At 24.3% G+C, this 18413-nt stretch overlaps 1 protein-coding gene across 1 annotated transcript; it reads left to right on the top strand.

Moving 5' to 3' along the window:
- LOC136092311 (NEDD8) lies at positions 1-17288 on the top strand. Its single transcript, XM_065820247.1, has 5 exons — positions 1-76; positions 6940-6969; positions 7058-7116; positions 10703-10726; positions 17146-17288. The coding sequence occupies exons 1-5, from the start codon at positions 41-43 to the stop codon at positions 17225-17227; spliced, it is 231 nt and encodes a 76-aa protein (XP_065676319.1). The 5' UTR covers positions 1-40; the 3' UTR covers positions 17228-17288.
- The last annotated feature ends 1125 nt before the right edge of the window (positions 17289-18413 follow it).

Here is an 18413-nt window from a genome sequence, read left to right as displayed (position 1 = left end):
TTTATGTTTAACTTTAGATAGCTAATTAAAAAAAAGAATAATGTTGATTAAAGTAAAAACATTAACTGGAAAAGAGGTATCTGTTATGTCTATTTTCATACTTATCAGAATATGAATATGTATCTTTAACATTTTTGAAGGTCATTCCTAATTGTTAAGGGAAAGATAAGAAAAAAAATAATGAAAAAAAGTCTTTTTATATTTTTACAATAAATCTTTTTAACAAGAAAACACTACGTACCTATATCCTAACCCATCAGGAGATGCATCTACGCTTGTTCTTGTTAGTATAATATTATGTAATTTGTGCTAAAGCAGTAAAAAAATAATTTTTACGTGACTAGTACATCGTCTAAACTAAAAATTAATTTTCATAAATTTTAACATTTAATACATAAAAACAAACAAATAAGTAACAAATAAAAAAATTTGTTTTTTTTTTGTCTGTTGTACATTTCTTCGTTTAAAGACTTTAAATTTGCTATCTTGTTTTTTTCAAGTAATGTTAAAAATAACAAGAGATGAATTACTTTTCTTAAATAGAGAAACAGGAAAATAAACTTTCTAAAAGGTTTTGACTTTGAATCAGTGAGAAAAGTATATTAAGATTTTATATATTTTGACATTAAATTAAAAAAATGCACAAACAGTAACACGAAACAATAATGCATAACCAATGATTATATAAAGTAGAAATTTTTAGCTTACATAAGTGTGTGTGCGTTTAATCACTGTATACAAGCCATCATGCAAAATGGGTTATATTGGTTTAATGGATGATGAAATTTTGTTTGGTTGCAAAATGCAACATTTGGGGAAGCATGAAAAAACTCAAAAATTGCGTCTACAAAATTGTAAATTATTAATAACTGGCTACAGCTTTTCTCAAGCATTTCAGTGAATTATATGTTGTCTTGAGTCTTTTGATACACTTGATGTAGATAGGGCATAGATGGTTCGGCAGATGATAGAATAGTGTCACTGCCTAATTTAAATCTTTTTCAATTTTTTTTATAGCCATTACAGTATCCTTTTTATGTCCTTGAACTATTGCGTGATCTTGAAAGTATTATTTTTGAATAGTTATAAAAATTGAGCTAAAAACTTGTTATAAAAGTTAAAACTTGTTAAAAGTATTAAATGTCTGCAAATGAAGCTAGATAAACTATATATATATATGCGGTAGTGGTGTAGTGGTAAAGCGCTTATTATATATATATATATATATATATATATATATATATATATATATATATATATATATATTTATATATATATATACATATATATATATATATATATATATATATATATATATATATGTATATATATACATATATATATATATATATACATAAATATATATACATATATATATATATATATATATATATATATATATATATATATACACATATATATATATATATACATATATATATATATATATATATATATATATACAGGGCTTGCGATGAAGCAATCGCAATCGCGCTCTGCTCGTAAAACGCGCCCGTAAACGGTATTTTCAAACGCTCTAGGCGCAATAAACAATGCTCGTTCAGCTTATAACGAGCGTATAAAATAACGCTCGTCCAATAGTTCGGGATTGTTTTTTTACTTTCATAAAATATTTTAAAAAGATTTTTTATTAAAGATATTCTTATTATCAAAGCACTGATATAAAATATAAAAAGCAGTAAGTTGTTCTCTTTTGCACTAACGTAATGAATGAGCAGTTTGAAGTCGTTAATAGTCACTAATTTCAATAATGGAATGTGCACGTGGAAACACAATGATTTATTGTTTGTAATATTCCACACATCGTTAATAATAAAAATAAATATTAATATTAGAGTAATTTTGAAAATTAGTTTTTGTTCATAGTATAGGTTTTTTATTAACTATTAGTTATTTTAACTCAAATTTAAAACGATTCTATTGTTTAGAATGTTCGCAATCAAGGACATTCGAAAAAGAAACAATGTAACTATATCAACATTTATTAAATAGTTTGGCTTGGAAGAAATAAAGTTTTTATCCACGCATTTTAAAACACCATTGGAACATTCCAATTTTAATGAAAAGTTAGTTTTCCAGGATAGTAAACTTTTTTTGATTCATTCAAGAACCAATTTTGAAGCAATGGTACGCAATCGCCAGACAGGAGAAATTTGGAGGTCGACGTTCTTGTTCAAAAAGTCAAAGTTTCCTAATTTATTAAAAGTTATATTGATTATCTTCGCAATTTCCGGATCAAACTCAAGCGTGGAGCAAATGTTTAGCACAGTAACTAGCATATTATCAGATCATTTATCTATGAATCACGATAATTTATCTATGAATCACGTTTATCTATGAATCACGACACTCTAAATGATAGCATTATGATACTAGGAAACCATGGAAGCTGGTCAAAAGAAGAAATAATCCTGATTAAAAAGCGAGCAAAATAAATTTATTTGAATAAGAGACGAGTGGTTCAAGTTGATGATGATCCAGTTGACTATATGACAACAGCAACAACATTGATTACAAATCAAATTTTTGATGACGATGATGAAATAGACTGTGCTGATAAAGACATGACTGATGAATTAGCTGCATTCAGTTTCGACAATGTAGAAGAGGAAACACCGTTGACAAAAGTTGAGGGGAAAATCTGTTATTTAACTTATAATGAATAGTTTTTAAAAAAGAAGATTTTCAAATTATTCTTGTGTTATTTTTTTTAAATAAAAAAAATGTAATTTAAAAAAGAAATTTTAGAAAAAAATTAAATAATTAATTTGAATAAAAAATATTAGGAAATATAAAAACCATCAACCGTTAATTAAGTTTACAGCGTAACATTTTAAAATACATATGTCAAAACAACGAAGTGAAACTAAGTCACTAAATTATACTTCAATACTAAATCAATAAGAAGTTGCGTTTTTGTTTGATATTATGTTTTTATAACATAAATAGTTAAAAATAAAATCGCAATCTGACAATATACAAGAAGTTTAGAAGTATAAAAATCTACTTCGTTGTAGTAGTTTCATGAGTGTGATACTAATTCAAACATTTTTTGACGAAATAATTATGTAAAAAATAAAAAAAGATATAAAAAATAAAAAGGTTTTTATGAGCATCACCTTCAGCATTTTTCATGATCGCGCTCGCCGACGTTATCTCGAGTGCACATAATCACGCTCGATGAAAACATATTCTAATTTTACGAGCGCAATATAACACACTTGACGATTTTCTTCATCACAAGCCCTGTATATATATATGTATATATATGCATATATATATACATATATATATATATATATATATATATATATATATATATATATATATATATATATATATCAATTAATCAATCAAACAATCCAATTTATTGACAGGCTCAAGGCCCAATATAAGAAATATACCATAGGTAAAATAAAGTGGATTAGAATAAAACAAAGACTTGAATATAAACAAAACCCAAGAAAAAATAAATAAGTAAATAAAGATAAGAAATTAAAGTGTTATAAATTTAACTCAGCTCATATATATATATATATATATATATATATATATATATATATGTATATATATATATATATATATATATATATATATATATATACATATATATATATATATATATATATATATATATATATATATATATATATATATATATATATATACATATATATATATATATATATATATATATATATATATATATATATATATATATATATATATATACACATAATAAAAGTTTTTCTTTTTCGTTTTTAATTACAAACTACTCTGTTTTAAAATTTATATATAATTAAAATAAATTTCCGAAATATTAAGCACTTTTCAATGAACAAGAGTTATGTATTATTTTAATACACTACATCAAATGATATATATATATATATATACATATATATATTTTATATATATATATATATATATATATATATATATATATATATATATATATATATATATATATATATATATATATATATATATATGTAAATATATCAAGCCTTCCCAGGAAGCACATGCGGTCGCAGGCCTTGTTTATCCATGCTTAAAGTAATTTTTTTAGACAACTTGACCATGTTTTATTTAGAAAGCATTTTAAGATTTCGCGGTAAAATAAAGCTATAAGAAACTAGAGAAATAAACAGCAATACTTGAAGAAAAGCACAGAAGACTATACGAAATAAAAATCTAAATAAAATTAGCTTAAATAAATTGAATATTAAAAAAAGAAAATTTTTAGGGGGTTTGTTATTCTCCACTACCAAAGTTGATACAAGTCCAGCGAAAAAGTATATCAAAATATAATGAAAAAAAATTTTCTTTTTTCATATACAATTTTTATGCAACTTTTTTCAGTCAGTATATTAAGGAAATACTTTATAATTTGCGCTAGAAACATGGACAATCTTTAAATTTGTTTTTCAAATGTCTTTGCTAAACTTTAAGTTTTTAAATATATATTTTTTAAACAGAGCAATCGTTATGTTCATCATCTCTAGTAATTCGTTTTAACATTGGAAATTGGGAAATATAAAAGAAACAATTTCAGACCAGGGCACAACAAATCAATTAACGTATGAACGTTTTTTAAAAAAAAGACAGAAAAATGAATGTCACATTTCCTTACTTTTACTTAAGCAAACGTTACCGTTCGCTTAAAATTTTTTAAAACGAATGCATAACCTCAGCAATTTTTTTTTCCAAATAATTATGCGATTGGTAGTTTTTTATTTATTGTAAAAAAAACATAAGTATTAATAAAAAATAATAAGTTACTAAAATTTAAAATGCATTTTAAACGACATTACAAAAACCATGCTAATACTTTCTTCAATAGTGTTACTTTTAAGTTTAATAATTAAGTACGCAACTATAAAAAGTAATTATGTTTTAGCATGGTTTTTACATGGGTTTACAAAAGAGTGGGAAATTTTAGTTAAAAATGAAAGCATTTGCAATTACTTAAACAGAAACCATGCTAAAACATTCTTTTTTTCAAAAACATGTTTTTTTTTTATTTTCTTATTATCGTTAAATTAAAGTAATGTTTACCCTTTTTAAAGTTTGCAGAAATATATATATATATATATATATATATATATATATATATATATATATATATATATATATATATATATATATATATGATTTAATAGAATATATAGAACTATTATGTTTATTATAGTTTTCATTTTTTACTGTGCATTTAACAATACCAATAATATGATATTTTTTTATTAAATACTTAATATTATAAATATAATAATATCACATTAAGTATTTAATGATAACTTAATATAATAACTTATTAAATACTTATTGTTATATTATTATTTTTAAATGTTTTTAAAAAGGAAATGTCATAACAATGACTCTAAAAAAAGAATACAAAAGTTGCATAAAAATTTTATTAAAAAAAAAAATTAACTTTTTTTATTTATTAAATTTTCTAGTTTATTTAATTTAACTTGATATTTCTTTACAATTTTGTTTCCATTTTTTAGGATGTTTTTTTTTTCTTAGTAGATAAGTTTAGCTTTTTGCTGCGAATTATTGTTAAATAATTCGCCTTTTAAGTTAAAAGATGCGAGCTGTTGTGGTCAGTTGGTCTAAAAAAATACTTTATATGTGGACGAACAAGACTTGCGACCACACATGCTGCCCAGGAAGGCTTGACATATATATATACATATATATATATATATATATATATATATATATATATATATATATATATATATATATATATATATATATATATATATATATATATATATATATTTAATGATAATAACAATGATAATAATAATTAATGAGGGCTTTAAATGGTACCACATAAATAACAGTTGCATAATAATGCGTTTTTTGCAATGACACTTGCGCGCACAGCTTATACAGTCAAAGCGTGAATGAAAGAAAACTAAGTAATAATAATTGTCATGGCCAGCTTAATCATCAAATTTAAATCCAAATAAATCTATTTGGGCTTGGACAGACAAGGAATTTCATAGTCCGAATAAGCCAAAAATCCATAATTAGCCTAAAGGAAGAATTAGATACTATATTAAGAAAATTTGGAATATTTTTTAGATTTTAAATCTCTTCATTTTTTTTAACAAATTAGCTAAAAATAAGTAGTAATAAATAATGGCAAAATAATCAAAAACTTGTTAATAAAAATAAAGCATTTATATTTTTATAAAATATGAAAAAAATAAAAATGGTATAACAAATATGAAAACTTTAGAATTATATAAGTGAATTAAAAGAACTAAATAAGATAATCAAATTAAATAAAATATTAAAAAAAAAATGAATAAAACTAACCGAGCCAAGAATCAATGTTAAACATATGAACATCAATATAGCAATAAATAAAAAAAACTATTTAAGAAACTAATACAACTCCATGTACCATGTTAACTGAGAAAAATGAAAAAACTATAAATGGATGTAAAAAGCTAAACAATGCTATTGTTATGATTAAACTAATGTAACAAAATATTAGACCAATAACCTAAATGATATATTTTAGAAATTGATACACTATCATAAAAATATCTTGCAAAAATTTTTATGTACTTCAAAAATTTTTGCTTCTAATCCAAGAAGTTTTTACGGTCTTACCGCAGAGAACTGTGGAAGAGCATTTAACTAGGAAGTTCACATCTCCTTCCTTTCTAATGTCACTTATCTGGCCAGAGCTGGATCCAGAGATCTGGCTGGCATTGAACCTCAGACATCTTAATTCTGAGCTAGAATTCTAACCACTGTTCCATCACTGCTAAAATTGTAACAAAAAAATCTGATAACTTATTGCATTTTATATTGTTGCATTTGTTTTATTTTATTTAAAATATATTTGACAATTCAGTTTGAATAAAGTATTATTAAGTCAAATTTTTATTTTAGATTGAAATAGATATTGAACCTAATGATAAAGTATGTCTTTGTATTTTTTATCTTTTAATGACGTGATGTGTAATAACTTTTTGACTTAAATTAGTTTTTTTCAATAATTTTTTTCAAGGTTGAAAGAATAAAGGAACGTGTTGAAGAAAAAGAAGGAATTCCACCAGCACAACAGAGGTTTCACACAAATTTTGTTAAATTTCGATTATTATTTTTTTAAATTATATATATATATATATATATATATATATATATATATATATATATATATATATTATATATATATATATATATATATATATAAAAACGGGTGATGCGGAACTTATCGGACAAATCCTAATTTCATTATTTGAGCATAATAATTAGTTTTTGTGTTTTTATGCGTAGGCATAAACGTTCTATAAAATATAAACTTTATTATTTGAAACACAATTATTTAAAATGAGGTTAAATGCAGCTGAACCAGAATCCTTTCGAAAGCGACTAAAAATGTTTTTTGTAAATAAACCTAAAATAAAAAAAAAATAAAAAAAATCGTAAATCATTTTGAAAAAGAAGGATTTGCTCGAAGTACAATATATGATAACCTAAAAAGACTTGAAACTGTTCAATCGTTTTCTGATAGAAAACACCCTGGTCGTCCGACATCCTGGACTAGAGAAAAAAAAGCCGAATTAACGAGACTTCAACAATCAAAAAGGGGTCAGTCAGAGAAAAATAGGTATTAAATTCGGTGTAAATCAATCGACAATTGATCGTCAGTTAAAAAAAATGAATATTAAATATAGAAAATGTAAAAAGACTCTAAAATACACTATAGAACAACAAATAAAGGCAAAGAAAAGAAGCAGGAAACTAGTTAACCAACTCTATAACACAAAACTGCTTCTAGTCATCGATGACGAAAAATACTTTTGTTTTGCAGGGGACAACATGCCTGGAAATTCTGGATACTACACAAACAACAAAAAGACATGCCCAGAAAGTGTTCGTTTTATAGGAAAAGAGAAATTTCCAAAAAAATTATTAATGTGGATAGCCATATCTGACCGTGGTATGTCCGAGCCATTGTTTCGCACTTCCAAGGCTGTAGCGATCAATTCATCAATCTATATTAATGAATGTTTAGAAAAACAACTTCTTTCATTTATTCACAAGTATCATGGAGACTTTAACTAGTTATTTTGGCCAGATTTAGCAAGTTCTTATTATTCTAAAGATTCTCTAAATTGGATGGACCAATATGTCTATTACGTTGATAAAGAATCCAATCCCCCAAGTGTGCCTCAAGCACGACCAATTGAAAATTTTTGGGGAAATTTGGCACAGAAGGTTTACGAGGGAGATTGGCAAGCTTCAACAGAGCAAGTTTTGATTGATCGCATTAAACTAAAACTACAAGAAATTGATTTAAACTTTTTACAGTCACATATGAAAGGCGTCAGAGCAAAGTTGAGATCAATTGCAGATGGTGGTGTTTTTTCATATAAAAAATAATATATTTTTATTAAAAGATAAATGCTTTATTTAAAAAAAATATGATAGTAGTTTGTTTTTTATTTATAAATAAGTTATTGATGTTTTTATTTTGTCTGATAACTTCCGCATTACCCGTTATATATATATATATATATATATATATATATATATATATATATATATATATATATATATATATATATATATATATATATATATATATATATATATATATATATATATATATATATATAACAATAATAATCGTGTGTATATATATATATTAGGGCTAAAATAAACACAAAAAAATCAAACTGCTAATTTTTTTTTTTGAAACAAGCTCTTAAACTTATGTCAAATAAAGATGCTTTGCAAAAAAATGCGGTTATTGGAGCCTGGGAATAAAAAATCCCCCAAATTTTTGCCCCTCCTCCTGCCCCAAATGTGAGAGGCACAAGTTGATGAAATATTTTTTGTACTATTTTCAACTAGGGTTATATTCATTAAGAAATTTTAAGTTTCATAGTGTAATTTCTCAACGTTTCGAAAATTATGACTATATAAACTTTGCTACCCCCTCAAACTTTAAACTTTATATGGTCATAATTTTTGATTGCTAAAATATTTAACGTCCTTATTTGACATAAGTATATACATATAAATGTTTGGAGTTTGCTTCATGTCTGGAAGTTATCTCAAAGACCAAAAAATGCTGGATCTGCCCCTGGGTTGCATTAGTACAAAATGTATCTTGTGTACATTAGTTGGTAAGTGTTTTTTTTTAAACATAACATCTCTTATGAAAAAACCCAAATATTGCAATATTTAAACCACTTTAAATAAAAAGCTATTTAACTTGTTCATGGTTTATTTTTAAAGTGTACTAAATTTCAATTGGAAAAATTTTATAAAACAACAGTAAAATTATACTGCATAGTTCTTTTGTCAATATTGTGTCAATAGAGCTTGTATTAAAATAAAACAACTTTGTTACGTTGCTTTATTGCTGTTTAATACAGTTTACAATATTGAAAATGTAAAACGTGTTTAAAATAAAAAGAAATAAGTCAAATTATTCTAGTTAATATACTAAAACATTATTGGCATAAACTTTAAACTTAATATTTGCACAAAAACATGCTCTATCTATAGACTAAATGAGTAAGATCAAATCAAAAAAAAAAAAAAAATAAACCAGTTAACTCAAAAAAATACTTAACTTAATAGATACCACGTTTATACTAATTTATTGCTTCTTGATCTAGCATAGTGTTAAAAATTTAAGTATAATTATTTTTTCATTTAAAGGGTTTTTAAGTTGATGTTTTCATTCAATTTTTTTGTTCAAATCGTTTTGCAATAAATTAGAGTGAGAAAAAAAATTTGGTTTATACGTTTAATAACTAAACACTTGCAAACTGATAATACATTTGGTTTCAAAGTATCCTGGGACGAGTGGAGAAAGTATGAAACTAAAACATATGTGCTGATGCTTTTCCTTGAATAACTTGAAAGCTTCTTTTAGCGTATAATATAAATGATGTATCTGAATATTGTTTGCTTTTCCGTCAGATAATTGAATTCGAGTGACATCTTTTTTGTTTGGTAATATTTGGGAAACTTCATCTTCATTATAAAAGTTTACAACTGGTAAAACATCACTTTCAGAAAGACCATACAGCTTTGAACATGCTGGAGGTAGACCCAAATTATCTTTACAAGCAGAGCTATTTGAAAGAATATTTCTTTCAAATAATTATTTCTTCTTTGAAATAGGTAGTGCTTTTACAACTTTTTTCAATGCTTTTGCTCTTTGTTGAACATTTTTAAAAGACAAGATTTTTAAAAGGTCTTTGAAATTTAAAAGTTTTCTTTTTAGAGCGCAACTTTTTAAAACTCTTAATTTTGCTTTTGCAGCATAAGCTGCTTTTTTATTAGGATCGGCTTTCACTTTTTCTTGATATCTCATAGATCTTACTCTGGACCTTTCTTTCTTTTTATCAGCATTCCGACAAACATAATTTAATTTATACACATGTTGAAAAAAAAAAGAAATAAGTTTATATTGAATATTAAAAAAAAATTTAGTTATATAATATTTAAAAAAATATTCCATAATATATTTACATAAGAGAGTTAGTTTTTCAATTGAACTTATTTTGTGGTCATTTATTATATTGCGGTAGTTTAAAAAAACACATACATGTAAAAGCACACTTAGATAAATATAATTCATTTCTTTTAAAATGTTTTTTATTTTATTTATAATTTTTTTTTTCTTTAGGCTTATATTTAGTGGAAAACAGATGTGAGTATTTTGTTGAATTGTTTTTTTCTGAATTATTTCTAGCAAAAGTATTATATGTATTTATTTTGTAATTTTGTATGTGTGTACAAAGCCATTCACCAACCCAGGGTTGGCTGGTTTAACTTTTATTATTCTGCCATTAAATATTTTTGGCATAAAAAAATTTTTAACTTTTTTTTTGCTTTTAAACTCATTTGTTCTGACAATTGCTTGCAATTAATTGCTTCAAAACATTTATCAAAAGAAAAAACCTAATTGGTTGGAAAGAGTTATTTTGTACCCTTTTTTCAAAATGTCCATTCACACATATAGCTAAGAACATCTGCCCACCGTTTTATTTACACTAACAGATTTCCTCTTTAATATTTCTTTTTAAGTTTTGATAGGTTAAGTTTTACAGAATTAAAAACTTAGATAAATTTTTATATACAATAATTCATTAACTAGCACCACTAAATGTACCATCAACTAGCACTACTAAATGAATCAGTGTTTTTTAAAAGGGTTTGACATTTTTTTGAAATTCATTTTTTGTGTGTTTTGTGTTCTTCTATTATAGCTTCATCGGTTTATGTTAAAAATGTGTTTAAATTTTTTCTTCTTACACAAATAAAGCTACCTGAAAGTTTTTAAATTTTTATAAAAAATTATAAAAAAAGGCGAATTTGCTTCAAATATGCTATTTAAAAAAAATCACTCTCCAGCTGATTGGTATTTTTAGGTGCAATACGTGGAAAATGTAAATAGTTTCTCCCAGGTTGTTGTTATTATTTAGTTTTTTAATGGACTTGTTATTCCAAGTCCTAGAAAAAGAAAAAAAAGTTATCCTTGTTAGTACAAACATAACAAAATAAAACAAGCACGTTTAATGGGACAATCATGCATAAATCATAAGGGAAAATACCTTAAGTACTTGCCAAAGTACCCTAAGTCTACTTGCAGGTAAGTTTCAATTATTCAATGTAATATATATATATATATATATATATATATATATATATATATATATATATATATATATATATATATATATATATATATATATATATATATATATCTGTGTGTGTGTGTGTGTGTGTGTGTGTATGTATATTGGGGTGCATCCAATGCCCCATACATTCAAAAATTGATCTGTCCCTATTCTTAAAACTTTCTATTGGTTCTCACAAGACACCATGTTAAATTTTTTCAAAATTGAATGAGATTTAGGGGGGCCACCTCAAGTCTGAAACTTGCAACAAGACCCTAAACAGAAGGAAAAAAAGTTTTTCAAAAGTATGACATGTTGGGTCTCAAAAGAAGCAAAAATTTATAAAAATTTCAAAAATAACAAAATTTTACACAAGAATTTTTATTCTAAGTTTTATTGCATAAAAATTATTATTTTTTAACAAAAAATTAAAAAAAACCTTTTTTTTCATGTTTTTGTCAAAAAAATTTTTCAAGGTATTTTTAACAAAAAAATGATAACTATTTTTGAAATTTTTATTAAGTTTCGCTTCTTTTGAGACCCAACATGACATACTTTTGAAAAACTTTTTTTCCTTCTGTTTAGGGTCTTGTTGCAAGTTTCAGACTTGAGGTGGCCCCCCTAAATCTCATTCAATTTTGAAAAAATTTAACATGGTGTCTTGTGAGAACCAATAGAAAGTTTTAAGAATAGGGACAGATCAATTTTTGAATGTATGGGGCGTTGGATGCACCCTAATGTATATATATGTGTATGTATATATATATGTATATATATATATATATATATATATATATATATGTATGTATATATTACATTGAATAATTATATATATAAATATATATTGTATATAGTACATTGAATAATTATATATATAAATATATGTTGTATATATATACATATATATATTATATGTATAATATATTATATGTATATATATAATGTATAATGTATATATATATAATGTATAATGTATATATATATATATATATATATATATATATATATGTATATAATATTTAAATCTTAAACTTAAACTTTAACTTTATAATAAGTTTAATGTTTACATGAAATTATATTAAAATTATAAAAAATACTATATTTTATATATTTTAAAATTTTGAAACATTAATCAAATTTCGTGAAAGCATAAGTTTAAAATAATTTAAATATATTACATGTTTATGTATAAAATTTATATAATAGCATATTTCAAAGTATTTTAACCCTAAAACTTAACTCTAAGTTTAATCCAGCTATAATACTTAGATATTGGTATACCTGTTTCATACAAGTATGATGAGTAAAATGACTTTAAAGTAAATAATTTACAGGTTTTTTATATTAAACCTTTCTAGCATAGTATTTTTATATGTCGTTGCCTTATTAAAGTTTTATTATGATTGTTTTTTTTAGATAGTTAACATACACTGTTTAAATCTTATTACAGTTAGTCTAGGTCTATAAAGTTTTTGAGAGTATAACATAGGTAGAAGCACTAAAAAGTAAAAAGCTCTTAACATGATTTGGTCTATTTCCCTACAACTTTAGTGGCAATGTTGTTCTCTGTTTAAGATTATAAATAATCTGATTTCTTTTTTAAGGTGCAATAAAAAGTGTTTGGACAACTTTGGAGAGGCTAACTGTGTGAATATCTTTTCCGAATTTTATGATATAAAAAGCAAAGACAAACAAGATTTTTATATTCAAGGATTGATAGATGTCACTAAAGTTAAAAGAAGAGTGCCACATCAAAAGGATCTTGAAAAACCAAAGCAGCCAAATAGTTTTTTCTATCATGTGATTCTAGGAAATGTATGCATAGAGATATGTTGCAGTGCACTTTTATCTGTCTTAAGTATTACTGAAAAATAATTATGGAGAATAAGGAACCTTAAGGTGATTGAATAACCCCTAAAAATAATGGAGGAAAAGGTATTACTAATTGTCTTTCTCAGAATGTTCATTGTTAATCACATAAAACCATTTCCACTAAAGGAATCACATTACTCAGGCAAAAAAGTATATTACCTCAATGCAAGTTTAAATGTAAAGACAATGTGGCAACTTTTTTGTGAAAAAAATCCAGATTTAAAAATGAGCTAGTCTTTTTACTGGAACCATTTTAAAACAAATTTTAACTTTTGGTTTGAGTGCCCACAAGTGGACACAAGTGTGCAATTGCAAAGAATCAAATCTTAGATTAATATGACCACATCTCAATGATGTAGCTAAACGAGCAGCACAGACTGATTTAGATGTTTATATTAAGATGTTTATAAGCACAGGAGTAAAAAAATTTTCCAATGCTTTAAAACATGAAACATCAGAAGATAGCTCAAAAGAGGAGCACATTCTATCATTGGCATATGACTATATGAAGACAATAAGCTTGCCAAAAATACCTGTCCAACAACTTTATTACATGAGACAGCTATCAGTCAATGTTTTTTCTATACATAACGTTATAGAAGAAAAAAGTCATGTATATATATATATACCATGAAGGTCAAGGAAGAAAAGGGCCTAATGAAGTTGTGACTTTTTTAAATGATTATTTGATCTCAGTTCCACCAAAGTATAATACATCACATTTTTTTTAATACATTTTTTATAATACATCACATTTTTTTGTGACAACTGTAGTAGACAAAATAAAAATCACATTTTTGTTTATACTTAACAGACAGTGGTAGGTTTGATAAAGTTGGACAGTCTTTCCCAATGAGAGGGCATAGTTTCCTCCCTTGTGATTGGGACTTTGGTATAAGAGTTTTAAAAACACATGACCATCTTTATCACATGCATCAATTCACCGAGCTTATTATTAGCAGCTCCAGATCACAAAAGTTTATGGTGAAAGAAGTTGTAGATGCAACTGAATTTTTTGATTTTAAAACTTGGAGCCTGAAACATTACAAAAAATCTTGCATTTCTTCAGAAATCAAGGGTAAAAATACTCCAAAAGAAAAAAAAATTCACTTTTCAATTAGTAACTTGTTTCATTTTGTATATGAGCATGATAAAAATGGCTACATTAAGGCACCATTATTAATGGTTTCATATGTCATACTCTTTTTATGTCCAAACATACAGGTACTGTACCACAGGTGGATAGTTTAGCTTATCCAAGTGCAAAGTTATACTGAAAAAAGTGAAGGTGGAAGACCTTAACAAATTGAAAGAATTCATTCCTGAAGAATTCAACAAGTTTTATAACAAGATGTACTCCTGGCCAACTAATGAATGTAAGAATCTCCCTGATAGTGACTTTGAGGAAGAACTTTATGTTTATAACTGATATATTCATGCTGATAGCTATTTTAGTTATTAATTCATATATTTATTACTATATATGTATTTATATTTATTACTGGCACGTTAAAACATTGTTTTAAAGTACATAGTTGTAGTTCTTACAGAGTTTTAATTTGTTTTCCTTCCTGAAATATTCAATTTTTTTTAAAAGATTGAGTTTTTTGAAATTTCTTACATTAATTATTAACAAACAAAATGTTATGACAATTATCAAAGTGTACTAAGATGTTACTCTTGCATACATGTTTTAAAAATATATTACACAAAATCTGTATATTTAATATTAAAAGATATAAAGAGTTTTTTTTAGTTTTCTCAAAAACGGGTTTTGAGCAAATCAGCCCCTTTAAAAAACACTGATTCAAATATGCCAACTGAAAAAATTCAGGTATAGGCACAAACAAATTTAAAAACATCTGCAGATTTTGGCTATAGCAAAATACAACTGAAATTGTTGGATAAAGACTACTCTGTAAGACCTAAAAAGCTCTTTCCTCATTATCTTGTAAAATCAATTATATGCTGTTATATTAATAAAAATATACCGTTAAAAATGAACATTTACCAACTAAGTTAATCAGACGCAAATAAATTGTTAGGTAATACCTGTTAGTTTTATTTTGCATGTTTAACTTTTCTGGAAAGCACCAAGTCTTGCTTTTCATTTAGCTTTGTGTTTAACTTTTGTGGAAGGCATTAGAATGAAAAAAAATTAAAAATTAAGATTTTTTTTTAATTTAAGAATATAACAAATTTAATTTCTTAAAATGTCCCAAATTTCATTTATTAGGTTTTTTTTATAAAGTTACACTTCCATCAAGTAATGAGATTGTGGAGATAATTGTCTAATTGATGATATGAAATTAAATAATTGGTGACATTAGAATTCAATTGCATTTAAGTCTAAATATAAAAAAAATGAAATCAAATTTTATTATTATTTTTATAATAATTATGCATTTTGAAAACAATAGAAATTTTAGTTCAAAAAAAGTTTTAGTACTAAAAATCTAAATCCTAAGTTTAGTTAAAATCTCAATTAATAATTGAAAAAGTAAATTTATTCAATTTATAAATTTACTGATGTGTAATATTATTGCAGTTTCTTTCTATTTGTTAGCATAAGTCTCCTTAGTTCTCCTGTTAATGTAAGTTCTCCTGTTAGTGTAAGTTTCAGTTTCTCCTAAGTTCTTTGCCATAGTAATTATTTTATCTTAAATAATTCTGTAGGTTTAAGGTTCTAATGTTGATTATAAGTAGTGAGAAACATTAATATTTATAAAAACAATATTTTTATGTTATAGGTTTTTTATACTAAATCTAATTTTAATTGCCTAATATTAGTAGAACTGATAAGCTATTTGTCTACTTTTATTTAAACTAATTGGTATGTTATGAATAACATAATTTGGGCTAATAAAAATGTAAAAGTATATAAAAGCGGTCAAGCTTAACAATAAACATAGTCAATAACATTATTATAGAGGTAAATAGTTTTTTTTTAAAGAACTGAATTCAAATAAAATAAAGTCTATTTGTTTAAATGTTTCGGTAAATTTGTTTGTGTGGAAGGTGGGGGTGGATTTTATAAATCAAACATTACTTGATTACAAGAATTGATTAATTTGTGAGTATTTTTAATGTTAAGACACAATTCCTTGTTAAAATTTATTTTGATAAAGAATTATGTAAATTCTTTAATGAAATTTATTTTGTAAATTCTTATATTAATCTTAACTACAAAAAGTAAAAATTTAAATAAATTTATAGTTTATTTTATTTAAAAAATTTCAAGTATAATTGAGATATTTAAAAATTATATATTTAGAGAGTTAATAACTTAGTATGTCATACTAATACAATATTTAAAATCACTGTATACTATATATATATATATATATATATATATATATATATATATATATATATATATATATATATATATATATACACAATATTCAAAATCATTATAGAGTAATTTCTGTATTACCTGTATCATTTTTTTTCGTATTTTTCTTTAAATGCAAATAAATTAACTAATGATAATAATATGTGATGAAATTAAGAAATATTCAGTTTAGTATTTAGGCTTAGAATTTAAAATTTTATGATAAATATTTTTCAATTTTAGGAATGATGACAAAACAGCACAAGATTATAAAGTATCTGGTGGTTCTGTACTTCATTTAGTGTTAGCGTTGAGGGGTGGATAATAGCACACAAAAAGTGTGTTTTTTGTATATATTTATGTAATAGTTGCATGCCATCTTAAAAGTTTTTTCTTATTATATTGACATTGCAAATTTTGCTTAAAATTATGTTGGAAATGATAATTTAGTAACATAATTTACTTAAAATGTAAATAAGGTTTCAAAATGTGGTTGAGCAAAATAATAACCAATCAAACTTTATATCTCTTTAATTTATGAATATAACCTCAGAAAAACTCAGAAATCTTTTTTTTTCTATGATATTTTGCTTAAGTTTTGATATTAAAACTAATCATTAAAAATATAGTGATATCATAAATAACATAGTTTAAAAGTATATTTTAGAAAGAATTGTTCTTTTTAAGTTTTTATTTTTTTTATTTTAATAAAAATGATTGATAGTGTGGTTCATTTAACATCATAATCATTTAACACTATCAAATATAAAATTGAGTTATTGAAAAAAAACTGAAGGTATATTAAAAACCAGTTTTTAAACAATTTTAACAGTGTTAGAACAATTTAAATTGTGTTTTGTTAAATATTTACATTTTTTTAAATAAATATATTTTTAATGCATACATTTTTTTTAATAAATAGATGAGATTATACTTACAAATGATTGCAATGATATAAAAATATTATCAAAATAATTTTATAATTTTTACAAATGCACACACAAACAGACACACATACACGCACACACAAACATGATACATACATACATATTGATAAGGGTCTCTATGTTGACATCAGGATTTTGATGTTCTGTCTATCATTGCAACTAAAGTGTTCCACCTTGTTTTTACATCCTGAAAAAGCTGAAGTTCTTTATGAAGCATGCATTTTATGTTCAATGTTTTAACTTTTAAAAGGTAATTTGCAGAACATTATAATCAATTTTGAATTTCTAAATCATTAAAATTTCCAATAATATTTACAGAAATATTTACACTACTTTGTAAATTGAAGGCAATATGGAGCTGAATGATTTGTCATTATAACCAAATTTATTGAATGTAGTTCATCATAATGATCATTATCACTAGAAATTTTATTTGAATCATAATAATGTGAATCATCACTTTCAGCACAAGCCTCTGAGGGGTTTGACTTTTTGTAAACAACATTATGTATACTTAATCCATGGGCTGCATGATAATAAAAATAAACAACATATATACTTAAT

Source organism: Hydra vulgaris, chromosome 15 (assembly GCF_038396675.1).
Source record: "Hydra vulgaris chromosome 15, alternate assembly HydraT2T_AEP".
Lineage (NCBI taxonomy): Eukaryota > Metazoa > Cnidaria > Hydrozoa > Anthoathecata > Hydridae > Hydra > Hydra vulgaris.
The sequence above is the reverse complement of the archived record's forward strand: the minus strand, read 5'-3'. Positions and strand labels throughout refer to the sequence as shown.

What these genes read in the sequence shown, in the direction of transcription:
- LOC136092311 (XM_065820247.1), top strand. Translation starts at nt 41, where the DNA reads ATGTTGATTAAAGTAAAAACATTAACTGGAAAAGAG. An exon ending in ATATTGAACCTAATGATAAA is followed by an intron (nt 6,970 to 7,057) that starts GTATGTCTTTGT and finishes ATTTTTTTCAAG; the next exon opens with GTTGAAAGAATAAAGGAACG. An exon ending in ATATTTAGTGGAAAACAGAT is followed by an intron (nt 10,727 to 17,145) that starts GTGAGTATTTTG and finishes TTTCAATTTTAG; the next exon opens with GAATGATGACAAAACAGCAC.